General features: G+C 34.4%; 4 protein-coding genes across 4 annotated transcripts; all 4 read left to right on the top strand.

Annotated features, from left to right (window-relative positions):
- Window positions 1-41: 41 nt before the first annotated feature.
- On the top strand, window positions 42-2,645 carry LOC149733886 (uncharacterized). Its single transcript, XM_089882083.1, has 5 exons — window positions 42-194; window positions 753-854; window positions 1,687-1,864; window positions 2,071-2,259; window positions 2,329-2,645. The coding sequence occupies exons 1-5, from the start codon at window positions 177-179 to the stop codon at window positions 2,505-2,507; spliced, it is 666 nt and encodes a 221-aa protein (XP_089738209.1). The 5' UTR covers window positions 42-176; the 3' UTR covers window positions 2,508-2,645.
- Window positions 2,646-4,185: 1,540 nt separating this feature from the next.
- LOC149733885 (uncharacterized) lies at window positions 4,186-5,811 on the top strand. Its single transcript, XM_089881700.1, has 4 exons — window positions 4,186-4,409; window positions 4,672-4,852; window positions 4,973-5,176; window positions 5,237-5,811. Exons 1-4 carry the CDS (start codon window positions 4,323-4,325, stop codon window positions 5,431-5,433), a joined length of 669 nt encoding a protein of 222 aa, XP_089737826.1. The 5' UTR covers window positions 4,186-4,322; the 3' UTR covers window positions 5,434-5,811.
- A 1,286-nt stretch (window positions 5,812-7,097) lies between these two features.
- On the top strand, window positions 7,098-8,088 carry LOC149733884 (tRNA wybutosine-synthesizing protein 5-like). Its single transcript, XM_089881697.1, has one exon. It carries the CDS (start codon window positions 7,098-7,100, stop codon window positions 8,040-8,042), a length of 945 nt encoding a protein of 314 aa, XP_089737823.1. The 3' UTR covers window positions 8,043-8,088.
- On the top strand, window positions 8,056-13,477 carry LOC149733883 (general transcription factor 3C polypeptide 4-like). Its single transcript, XM_089881687.1, has 11 exons — window positions 8,056-8,488; window positions 8,932-9,065; window positions 9,474-9,862; window positions 9,967-10,120; window positions 10,353-10,473; window positions 11,001-11,160; window positions 11,346-11,512; window positions 11,961-12,148; window positions 12,558-12,720; window positions 12,813-13,045; window positions 13,117-13,477. Exons 1-11 carry the CDS (start codon window positions 8,171-8,173, stop codon window positions 13,277-13,279), a joined length of 2,190 nt encoding a protein of 729 aa, XP_089737813.1. The 5' UTR covers window positions 8,056-8,170; the 3' UTR covers window positions 13,280-13,477.
- The last annotated feature ends 30 nt before the right edge of the window (window positions 13,478-13,507 follow it).

The following is a 13,507-nucleotide window of genomic DNA, read 5'->3' as shown; positions in this document are numbered from 1 at the left end:
AAACGAACAGCTTTCTGAAAATACAAATTTAGAGCTAAGCACTTTATAAACTGATACAGCAGCAGTGTCACTTCACAGTTAGTTTGGCCTTCAGTAAGCAAGACTCGATCAGCAGTCAATAAATTTTATTTTCACCTATTTCGTATACAAGCACACTTACCGTAAGGTACAGCAAAATGAAGTGTATTTGCAAGGTAAGCTAAAGTTTTAAACAATAGTATTGCTTGAATTAAATTTAAATGTGTTTTTGCCAATAAGAAATTTAGGAGGAAAAGCCCTATTTGCCGTTGTTACTTTTGTTACTTTTTTATGTTGTTGATTAAATATAACTTATTTTATCCTCGCGTGGCCGGAAAACGACAGTCCTTATAGCACGTTTGTTCATACACTTTGCTGATAATTTAAACAGCCTGTTAGTGACCACTGGGTTGGAGCAATTGCCGTTAAGAGTCTTGCCCAAGTACACATACGCCTACAATGGTAGCAGCGACGAACCTTGAATCCATTACCTCTGGGTTACGGGCAGGCGGGCTAACCACTTTTGCACGGCACCAGATCGAGTTAACAACGGGTCATGGGAGTCGTGAGGACACAGTTTTACAATTCGTTGAATCTTCTTTGTTTACTACCAAATAGGACAAGAAAATAAAGTAAATGGCGTTCCATCTTACCCCACACTACTGTATGATTATTCTACTATAAAATAAATAATCTATATTTACTTTTTAATCAGATAACTCGTTGTTTTGCAGTGCTCAACTCTTATTATTTGGTTTGGCTACCTTCCCACGATTTTGTATGCAATGTCTTTAAACCAGTATGCGTCGGTGCTTTCCCGGCAAGCAGATAGAACGGTGAGTGGTTTAGGTTTAGACTACATTATGTTTGATTAAGTACGAAGTGTGCTAATTATTTTTCGCGAGAGGTTAAAGCTTTGTTAAAGAATGGCAAATTTCATCTTTGTTTATCAAATCACAGCACCTTGCTTTTGTCAAATACGAAGTGGGCTAGTTTAATTAAAACTCTATTACAGAAAATCGGTTCAATCTTAATACGATTATCCCATTAGAGCTGGAATACACAATTCAAAACAATTGAAGCTGCCATAATCTACAAAACTAGATATATAACAGTTATACACCTTAGGTAGTATTTGACCACCACTTCTAGTAATCGTTGAAAGTTCGTGACCAAAATTAATTTCTCGATATTGGCTCGGCGCCAAATTATTCCACGCGGTATCGGTCGTTAAATTTCCTTCTCATAAAACTTCTTTAAACATGCGCTGTAATTATAATGTAATTAGTTCGAATCTAAAGGTTTATTCTGCAATTATGCCAGCAATTGGCCAAGTCTTTTAAACTTTTGAAAAAAAAACCCTGAGAATTTAAACAACGATTAATGGACACTCTTATAATGAATACAAAATTAATTAAACAGATTATATTGTGGGCGTTTGTGTCCTTGTGCAAAAGACTTGAGGTTAATGGCTCCCAACCAAGTGGTTATTTCTTATAAGGTCAAATTATAATCTATACGCAAAAAACATGAAATTCAACTTTGCGACTGTCGTTTCCCGCCACGAAAGATAATTATAAGTTGCATTCATTTAATAGCAGCCATTTTTAATCTCAAGTAGCATTTTTGTCTTGTAGTTTTTAAAACTGTAATATTTTGTGTTTACAGTATTACCCAACCCCGAAGTCTCTCTGCGACGTTGAACCATACAGGTCAACTAGGTCCTGCTACCTTTTACGAACCAATAAAAGACGATTGCGGTCACTGTCGGATAAATACTTGCGCTATGATTTCAACTACTGGAAGAGAGTGGAATCAACCGATATTGCAGTAACTTCCAGCCATGGTAAGTTGCAATACATGCAACTTAACGTTATGTGCACCTCTCCCGTTTGACTAAAATGTCAATCGTTATATTTACTGTATAAAACTTAGCAGCAAACCTTGCAATTAGCCGATAATACAATCCATAAAGTGCCAAGAAGCCAAGACTGTTCATGGGTTGTTTAAGTGATGTATTTTCGTAACGTCAACTGTTTCTGTTTTCTTTAGACTTGAACACAATCTTGCAAACTGGGACGAACAGCAGCAGGAAAAAAAGATCGATTGAAGCAAAAAGACGACAAAAAAGAAACACAGTCACTTACAATCCATGTTCGAACGAAATTGCTGCCCGTACTACCATGTTTTACGGAAGAGATGCCAACACTGGCGAAGTACTTGAGATTCTACAGAATCCAGGTGAGAAAATGTACAAATATACAGCAGGTCTTGTTAACCGAGCATTATTAACCAAACCCTTATTCACAGACCGGAGATTGTACCAAACATTTTTTACTCATTCCTGCAGCGTACCTCGGTATTTCTGGATGGTTTGTGAGGTTCATTACGTCATCTATCTTGCAGCGGTGTTCAAACCTAATTCAGACACCGTTCATGTGAGACCAGTCAAAATCCCTACCAGTTGTGCGTTACGAGCGATAAGATGATAAACCACGGGCTCAGAAATGCTTCACCTTTCTTTCTGCAGCACAAGTTGTCACCTACCCTGATACGAGGCAGCGTTTTTGACAACATTTTTCATGCATGACCAAATATTCTATTGCCGAAAGTCAACATTCAAAAGAAAAGTTGATTGTGCACTCGCATGGTACCAATTTTGGCACCAACCTTAGATGCCTGGGGTTCGGCCACAGGAATTTGCCAGTTTTTAACATAACATTTGCTCTATGGCGTGGCGCCCTCTATAGCAAACAGGCAACAGTATTAAGTTCTTTAACTCTACAGAAAGTCAAAGCTATCATTCCACCGGTTTTGTGTTTTGGTAGTTATCAGCTATACTTTCTGTGATCATTTTAGAATCGTTTTAGCAAATTTACAACTAACACTTTACAACGAAACTTTATTTAAGCTGACAGTGGTGTAACGAATACTATAATTAGATCATTTAGATGATTTAAATATTTAGCTGCTTTATTTATATTCGACATGCATTTTTCCACAAGTGAACTGGAAAATACGCTGCAAGGAAATTTTCTCTTTTTTACGTTTTTTCGACATACTTTAAATAAACGAAAACCCAAAAGATATGGTTGGTTTTAAAATATTTCTTGCCGACATTTTCAGAACGTTGGATGAAATTCAACTCGTAGTTTAAAGTCACTTTTTTGAGTTTTTGAGCTGGTTTACAGATCGTCCCCTTTAAAAATACGCAACGAGGAGATTTCCGAAAAATGCAAATGTAGAGCAGAGTAGTTTATAAACTGATACAGCAGCACTGCGATCATATATGAGTAGCCTACAACTTGCGAGGGAGCCAGGAAGTCACAGAAACGTTTATTAGTAAGAAAGACGTTTATTTAGTAAGAGTGAACAATTAACAGCTACACAAATCGTGGTGTATAAAAATCTCTTTAATATTAGGAACCTGTTAACACTGAAACTGTGAGGGGGATACTAATCGATATCTTTTGGCTTCGTTTAGGTTACAGCGCAAGTATAAACATAAAGGTGTATAATACTAACCTTTATAAATCTCTCTTAATAACCATACAATATTAATGCCAATGAGCTAGCATCGAATCCGGGCCATTTCAGTTACTTTTCCTAGACGCTAACCGCTATATTACCTGAATACCACTACCGCGTATCTTTGAAACAGCGAATAAATCGTGTACTAAATATAGGCGTAAGAGTGTGAGATGAATGTACACGACGATTGCACAACGAAATCAAAATATAATTTCGTTTAAGCGGGGGCGCGTTCTCATGATACCTTATTATAGTAAATTTACAATCCAACACACAGTTCCGGAATTGTATAATGCGTTTTTGCATATCTCCTTCATTAATCATTTTACAGTGTTAGGTGCTTATTCATTAGCGCGTTGCTCTCTTGTTTCTACTATTTCGTATAGACACAAACGAAATAGTTTTTTGATCTGACAATAAATAAGGAATAAAATCGTCGCCACAGCGACGAGCTATATAGGCTATACGCGTATACTTATGCAAATTCCACTACGATTGTTTGCTGACTGCTATTAAAACAATTTTTACTTAGATTTATATTTGTATACTTATTTTGCATACTTGCATAATTGCTCCTTTGCATTGAGAGCTACTACTGCCCCCTTTTTAAAGTATACAAATAAGCTGTATTTACATTTTGCATAATTACTCGCGTATAGTAATCTATCATTTGCTATGCTTATCTATTTTGCATATTTACTTAACCGTATTGCAAAATATTGAGTATAGCGGTAACTTGGTAATACGTTGTCTTTCAGTGCTCAAATTTTATTATGTGGTTTGGCTACCTTCCCACGATTTTGTGCGCAATGTCTTTAAACCAGTATGCGTTGGTGCTTTCCCGGCAAGCAGATAGAACGGTGAGTGGTTAGGACTACATTATGTTTGATTAAGTATGAAATGTGCTAAATATGTTTACAGTTTTAAGGCTTGATGGCTCCACATTGTAGGCGTATGAGTTGTCCAAGTTGTCAGCCATACCGAACAAAACTATACGAAATATAAGTTTTACGTCTGACTTTGCCCCGCCATGCGAAGAAAAACTATTTGCATTCACCTATTATAGAGACTGGCATTATCGACTAAAAGCTTCTAAATGTTAAAAAACTCTTGTATCTACAGTATTACCAAACAATCCCGAAGTCTGTTTGCAAGATTAAACCATATAGATCAATTAAGTCCTGCCGCCTTTTGCGGACCAATCAAATTCTTTTGCGTTCACTGTCGGACAAATACATGCGCCATGATTTCAACTACTGGAAGAGAGTGGAATCAGCCGATGTTGCAGTAACTTCCAGTCATGGTAAGTTACAATACCATACGCGCAACATATATATGTATCTTAATAGCAAACTTAGCAGGGTTGTTGATGTGCTACTTAATGTGTTTTCGTAATGTCAACCATTTATTTTATTTTTACTAGACTTAAGCAACATCGTTCGGCAGACTCAAATCGAGAAGGGGGTAATAAGCAGGATAAAAACATCAGCTGATGTAAAAATCCGACAAAAAAGATCCAGCACATCAGTCACCTACAATCCATGTTCAGAGAGATTTTCTTCTTCTGTACCCGTACAAACCGGGAGAGACGCAAACACTGGTGAAGCACTTGAGATTTACCGTCCAAGTTAGTATACGATTAACCAACAATATTAGTAACCGAAATTTTAACTAAAACTTGTTTCAGACCGGGGGTACCAAACATTTGCCATTCGTCCTTGCGCTGCATCGGGGTATATGGGGTTGGTATGCGAGGTTACCTACGTTGTTTATTTCGAAGCGGTGACAAAAGCTAATTCAAACATCGTTCTTCATAGGCCAATAAAAATTCCTATCGATTGTGCTTTGCGGGCGCCAAGACCACAAGCAGCCTCGCTGAGTTAACTGTAATTTTATTCCATATTTACGCTTTTTTGTGTCACTTGTTTATGTGTTATATACGGACCGCGTTTTTATATAGCATTCTATTTTCGAAATCTTAATAATTTCTTTTTCGTTTCAATAGTTCTTAACTGATGCACTTTCCCACACCTTTTTTCTCTTGCGTGTTTTATCAATTGTCGTTGATTCCCTTTTCATCGTTTAAATGATACGTTATTTTCTACTGTTGTGGAAGAGATAATCAAGTTTTTTTTTTAAAAATTGTCTTGAGGTGGTAAACGAATTACATTTATTCTTTATTCGTTAAAATTATTAAAACAGTTATCGCTAGATGGAGATCAAGGGTTTAGATTTTTGATTCGTCACAAACAAACATGTCGTCACGTGGTAATCGTATTGACATGACTAAGCGTAATAATATGTCGTAATTAAATGTGTTTCATGCACTCTTGCAAATTAGGCCACCATTACTAGGCGCAAGAACGATGGGGCGACAGCTGTTAGTTTATATTAGAACGTTAAAAGCTTTGCCAAATTGTGTATTGTGGAAAATACATAGTTGGTAATAAAATTAAACAAAAGCGTTAAAAACAAAACTTTCTGCAGATTAGTTTTCTCAAAAGCAAAGTTATTATATAACAATTGAGTGTTTGTATTGTAACATAACAAGTCATGTATTCCCTGCGTCATATTGTTCAAAGAAGCATTGCTTCCAAGTTTGCTTCACCCACCACAAATGTAACAGCTTTCAGAGCTTACCATGAAAAAGTGATTGACCATTATGAAAACCCAAGAAATGTTGGGACACTTGATAAAAAGTCAAGTTCTGTTGGGACTGGGTTGGTTGGAGCACCAGCATGTGGTGATGTTATGAGGCTTCAAATCGAGGTGGATGATGCCGGAAAAATTGTCGACGCAAAGTTCAAAACCTTCGGATGTGGATCTGCAATCGCTTCGAGCTCACTGGCCACCGAGTGGATAAAAGGAAAGTCGGTCTCTGAGGCTGCGACGATCAAAAACACACAGATTGCAAAGGAACTGTCTCTACCACCTGTCAAGTTACACTGCTCCATGTTAGCAGAGGATGCCATCAAAGCCGCAATAAAGGATTACAAGATAAAGAGTGAATCGAAGAATTGAAACATTTTATTATCTCTCATTTTTCATGTGTTAAATAAAAATGTAGATTTGGTTTGCCTCAGTGTCTCTTTGGTTAACTACAGCACTCTTACAACAGTTTGCAAGATATTTGTTTAAACAAACATTTTACTTCTTGAATTAAATTAAACTTCCCATTTTATTGCATGCAAACTAAAATTGTGCGAATTTTTGTTTTTTGAGGTTAGTTGTAAATCAATATTCCTGTTCTTATGCTTTGTCTTTTTTGAAAACATTTGTGTGTTTGCATTGGTCACAGTCCGCCATTTATTTTTCATTGTAATTTTTATTGCATTCTGTTTAGGTTTTTGGGACACACCTTGATATTTATAAACTAATAACACAAACCAGTCTATGTTTACATTCTTATGGTAGAATTAGACACAACATTGTTAATGAAAATTGTCAAATATTTGTCTTAGATCTTAAATTCTGTGGTTTGGCTGGTGTGTTTTAATTTATTTCATTTTCTCCTTGTACAGTGACTTGGTATATGTTTTAAAGGAATAATGCAAAAATCGGTACAAGTTAATGTTGCATACAATGTAGACGAGTCTAATTTTGTTGAAGAAGTCCAAAGTAAAAGAAGACCATGTGTGTTAAAAGGATTAGATATTGGAGAATGTTCAACCAAGTGGACAGCTGAGTATTTATCCAATGTTGGGGGTGAAGTAGAGTGTGTTATACATGTGAGTGAAACACCCCAGATGGATTTTATCAATAAAAACTATCTCTACCGTAAACTACCTTTCAGTGAAGTTGTAAAAAGAGCAGCTGAAAGAAATCACACAGAATATTTTTTAACTAAAAATGAATATTATTATTTTCGTTCACTTGGCGAAAATGTGAGAAAAGATGCATCAAATATTACCGAACAATTCCCACAAATTAAAGACGATATTAGAATACCAGAGTTTTTCCCACCTCAGTCATTCTTCTCCAGTGTGTTTCGAATAGCATCTGCTGGAATGCAACTTTGGACTCACTACGATGTTATGGACAACTTACTCATACAAGTAAATGGCCGTAAGAGAGTTGTGTTATTTGCACCTTCAGATGCGCTGCATTTGTATCTCCAAGGTGATAAGTCTTTGGTGACAGATATTGATAACCCTGACCTAAAAAAATTTCCTAAATTTGTACAAGCCGTTCGTTTTGAATGCGTTTTAGAAGCAGGGGATGTTTTATTTATTCCTGCTTTGTGGTTTCATAATGTTGTAGCTCTTGAGTTTGGGGTGGCAGTTAATGTATTCTGGAAAAATCTGCAATCTGAAATGTACGATAAAAAAGATCCATATGGAAACAAGGATCTCATACCAGCAGCACGTAGCATGGACATTTTGAACAGAGCTTTAAAAGTTCTGGACGAACTACCTGAAGATTATAAAGATTTTTACGCCAGGCGAATGGTGGCAAGAATACAAGAAAAATCTTTTAAAACTGAAAAGTTATAATTTCACTTCACTTTATATTAATTGTTGCACACATTTTCTATTTAGATCATGCTGCACATTATGCTGTTAAACATCAGGATAGTATGAGTTAAAATCATGTTTAAGTTTGTACGATAATTATTCTAAACATGGAAGTAACACCCGACTCATGGTCAGCAACATTTGGGGAATCCAAGCTGGAAAACCGAGTTGTCAGTCACCATGCAGTAGACTGGTCCGATTGTTACGCTGTTGCCGTGGCAACTGGAAGGAGTGTTGTTATTTACTCGATGGGTTTGTATTCTGAAAGTCAGAAATTGGAGACAAGTTTTTCGGTTGAAAATATTTCAAGAAAGGCGAACGTGGTGAAACATGATGTTGGGATTGAAAGTTATTTAAGTGAATTTGAATCGCTGTGCAACCAATCTTCTAATGTTGCTGCATATCCTGATTACTCAATATATAAGGTACGGTAACAGTAGAAGAATTATCATAGCTTTAGAGGCCGCTTCTGGACGAAATCAAATCATACTACAAAAAATCCAAATCTGAATAAAATTCCAGGCCATTTGGCGTACTTTATCATAGGAGCTCCATTTTATAGTAGAAATACAACTGTAACAGATAACAGTGTTTATTGTTTTGAACTATTATTGTATTTTATATATTTAAGTCATACTCTTTTTAACCAACAAAAAACTAAATGTAAACTTGAGTGGAAAAATTCACTGGTGTAAATTTTGTTGAATCCATGCATATGCTGGGATCTGCATAGATATAGATTAAGTTTACATGGCACAATAAAGGAATGTATTATCTTCTTGTTTATTTCTTCTTAGTTCATTCTGGCTCTAATTTTTTAGCTGGTACTATTAAAGAAAATTTCAAGAGTTACCAATTTTTTTTTCAGATTCAACTTGACCCTTTGCTAAGCCAAGCAACAGATAGCACGTACAATGAATACGACATGGTTAGATTTTCCCCAAGAATGTCCACAAAGTTCACCAATCATTGCTTCCTTGCCACCCTCACGCTTGATAACAGGTTATGTTTGTTCCAGATCTATTTAAATTGTTATATCTTATATATAAGTGTTAACATTTGATAGATAATATTGTGGGGTACGATGGAATACCAGAAACTGTATCCCATATTTTCTAATTTTGTTACAATTAACAATGTTCTTTTACAGAGGATACATACATATGATAAATAACTGTGTAAATATTCTTTGTTTACTACATAGATGGGACAGAAACAACCCTGACCCATCTTACCCCACCCCACTATATAGGCAGTAATCTTACTTTATTAGGTTTATATAGATTTTTTTATGTTATTGTTAAAGATTAAATATAACCAAGCTTATCAAAATATCATCTATCTATGTACAATTGAGATTAATGGTTTATCCCACCTGTCACCACCATTCATTGAATGTTACATATCCAGGTGTGCGATTCTATACAAAGTTTCCACTGGTGCTGAAACAGAATGGAAAGAAATAATTTGTCCATCGGAACAGCTTCATGCCTATTTAAATGAAAACAAGCGGTATTTTCCTGGCTTTAAAATGGATTCTACTTTAACAAAGTTGGAAAAACTGATAGAGCATAAATATGCTGCTTCAATTGCTTGCATGGACTGGTCTGATGTGTACACCAGGTTTGATGCTAATGATGAAACCAAAGAAGTTTATTTTGCAACATCAACCAGAGCTGGCTTTGTTGTTATATGGAGATGTGTTGTGCCTGATTTTGAAAAACCAAACTTGAACATTGTATATGTCTTCCAGTGTAGCTATCGTGATATTGCAGAAATAAAGTGGTGCCGTTATACAGGTAATTTTTCAATTATATCTATATATTTACCATCAAATTTTTTAGGCTATATATTAAATTTTTGGCGTTATTATATTTTACCAATATAATATTACATTTTTTAGAGAGAAATAGAACCAAAACGAGTGACAGCTGCTCATTATGTATTTCTTCATTGCAAGGCCAAATATCTGTATGTCGATTTAAAATTAAGGACGACAGTATAACTTTGAAGTTGGAACGGGAAATTTGGGGCGAAAAAGACAATCTAATAGCTAGGTAATTTTACTTTAAACTTTGAATAAAGACCAGGTTAAATATTGGACAAATTTATCAGCATTAAGGGTAAACCTTCTATCTTAATGCAATTTAAAAAATTTTGCTTTAAAAATTAACCAATTTTTAAAGTTTTTTTAATGGCAAAGAAATACAGTACTAATTACCAATAATTGCCTCTATATGGTCATCATTGGAATATTTCATGTAAATTATTTAGTTTTTTTTTTTCAAGGCACTTCCAGTTTATAGACATTGAGGTTGGGTGTTCAATGTTACTTGCTGCCAAATCCCAGGTTCTCATTGCCATAAAACTCAATGCTAATTTAGAAGTTTGTGCTCAAGTAACCAACCTTGTAAGTATTTAGTTATCAATTTTTGCAATTTTTTTGTGCTTATGCGCCAATGGCCAAGGATAGTTGTTATAACATGGGTTGTTTTAAACACCTTGTGCCTGCTTATGAGTTGCAACATATGTAACTCTGTGAATAATAAATTCTTGGTGGATTTTTTGTTGTTGTTATTTTTGTAATGAATGGCCGACTATTTTGCCCTATAAGGGGCCCAATGGGTTGGAGCAATTGTCAGTAAATGTCTTTAAGGACACATATGGTAGCAAAGCTGCGAGCCCGTAAACTTTGTGCTAACTGCTAAATATTTCTTATATTGTTTCTTGTATTGCAAATGAAACTGCAGCTAATGCAGTTTATATGTAAACCAAATGTATAATGTTCAAAAGGGAAATCCTAATTTAGTTATAACCTGTTAAGATGTCCTGCCATGGGAACACAAACACTAATAAGTGAATGATCAGTGATGTAGCATACTGCAGTTTACATTTGTAACAAAAAAACACAGTTATTTTTACATTTATTCCAAACAGGATGCACACATCATGCCAGTAACAGGCATGTCTGTTGTAAAACATGGCACAACCCACGGCTGGTATACATGCAGTGGTGATGGTACTATGGTCAAGTTAGATGTGGTTTTGGATGAAGACAATATTAAGTTAAATAAGGAAATCTTAGGCACTTCATCTGGTAAGAAAGTTGTATTATTTATTGGCCTAATTATTTTGATAGATCTAAAGTATTGGTTGTAGACTACAAAAAAATAACTGTTTTTTTAAACAAACAGTGTATTATATAATTAATATCCTAATGATGTTGAACTTTTCCCCTGGTTTTTTGTATGTTATGTACTTTATTTTCGATATAATATTTAGACATCGGTGCATACAAAAGTATTTCCCCTTCCATGATGCATGGTATTGCTGTTTCACCAAACGCTGCATTCATTGCTGTTGTTACATCTAAACCAATCATCATTTCAAGCATACAAGTCAACAATGTTGCATTCCTGTCTTTTAAACAAAACAGCACACCATACAATGTAAGTGGCAGATAATAAGCAAATTGATTTTTTTTATTTTTTTATTAGGTAATATGCATCTTCTTAAATGGACAATTCCCAGTATGTGTACTAACAACTATTATTTATATGCTGTGTATGAAAACATTACTTTTAAAACATAGTTCAGCCATTGTCTGGTATCGTGAAAAGCGCGTCTGCGTGTAGCTTTAAAAAGTAATAATGTTTGCAGACAAATTTACATATATGGTAACTTGAAAGCTAGCGCGGGGTGAATTAATAAAACATATATTGTTATAACGAATATTAATACTCTGCCACGCAAGAATAAACAATTTATTTTTAATGAAACATTTATTTTGTTAAAGCAACTGCACTTTGTAATGTGTTATGTGTTACATGTTTTGTAATATGCGTGTACTATTTATGTAATAATTGGTCAAAATAGTGATAGTTATATTTATCTCAGGCAGCCGTGACGTTGCAATCTGCCGCGTTTGAACAAAACAGCTTAAACGTGTGTTATCATTTCCTTGATGTCATTGAAATAATAAGACAACATTATTTTGTAAATCAAAATCTGGAAACAGTTCTTGAAGAATTTTTAACCATTGCACCAAATAACTATCAAGATGAAACTGTTAAATTACAACTCAGGTAACCATTAATTATTAATACGTTTTTGTAATTTTGTCTTGGATCTTGCAATAATTAAAAAAGTGTAAAACCAAGTGAATAAAAACGTTGAGTCAGTTATCAACAAAATAACATTATAATAATATTATAATAATGATAGAAATATTAAAAATAACAACTTTTATTTGTCTCTTTGATTATGGTAGGAAAGATTTAGAAATAATTTAAACGAAAAGACAGGATAGCCTATAGATATAAAGAAAAGGCAAAACATGTAATTTATCAATATGTTTACATTTGTAGTCATGTAAAAATGTAAATGTTATTTGATAATAGTTATTTGAGTAGGAGTATGCTTCAATTCCATTTTCGATAAAATAGGTATTCTTAAAATAATTGTTATATTACATTGCTACAACATTTTGTTCAGGTGGCATCTTCTACAGATAAAGTACTCGTATATCAATTCATGTCAAACACCTAGTCCTTATAGACAGAATGAGAATACAGATCCGAACACCAAGCTTCTGGAAGAGAAAATTAAAGAGGTTGAATTATTGCTTATCGTTAGTCAAATGCTCAAAGTAATCAAGGTAATAAATAAATAATTAAATTATTTTATTTAACTAATTGGTTTTATGTAACTTTTTGTAACTTTTAAAATATTTTAAATTTTCAATTTCAGCTCTGGTGTGAAAATGGTGTTCCATTAGATTCCATGGTTCCAGTTGTTCAGCTTGTTAAATGGTTGGAAAGCAATAAGTCAAAACTTAGCTTACAGAGCAGAAATGTTATCTACCAAGCTAAATCCCTGCCTGCATATCTCATGCTACCAACTTGCCCTGTTTGCTTGATTACTGGTCAAGACTTAGCCTTATGTTTGGATGGTTTGACATTTTTCTCTGAAGATGGTTCAAGGTAACTCGTATTTTTTATATTGCTCTGGAAATTTTTTGCTTTTATTTATTTATGTATTGAGATTTTTGCAGGTGGCCAGCATGTTGTATTACGTTTAGTCCATTGCAAACCTACAAGAAACGAAAATCTTCTTGTTCATCACTATTTGGAAAGAAATGCGAAATAAATGATCCTGAATGGATCAAAGAACTTCTGTCGATGGAGTGTTTGTTTTCTGGCACTCCGTTAATCTGATATATATGTGTTTTTATATTACACAATCATGTTTCTATTGTCCGTCATTCAAAATCAACACAGTGGTTCAAGTGTAGAAAATTTATTCAAAAATTTTATTTCATCTTTTTGGTCTTGATAACTGTCTCAGTTTTGTTTTATTATAGACAGCTTTTGTTCAGAAGGCAGTGGAATTAAAAATTGTTTCTGTACGTTTTATTTCCGAAATAATTTTTTTTCTAAATGGGC

Source organism: Ciona robusta, chromosome 7, assembly GCF_009617815.1.
Source record: "Ciona robusta chromosome 7, ASM961781v2".
NCBI lineage: Eukaryota > Metazoa > Chordata > Ascidiacea > Phlebobranchia > Cionidae > Ciona > Ciona robusta.
The sequence above is the reverse complement of the archived record's forward strand: the minus strand, read 5'-3'. Positions and strand labels throughout refer to the sequence as shown.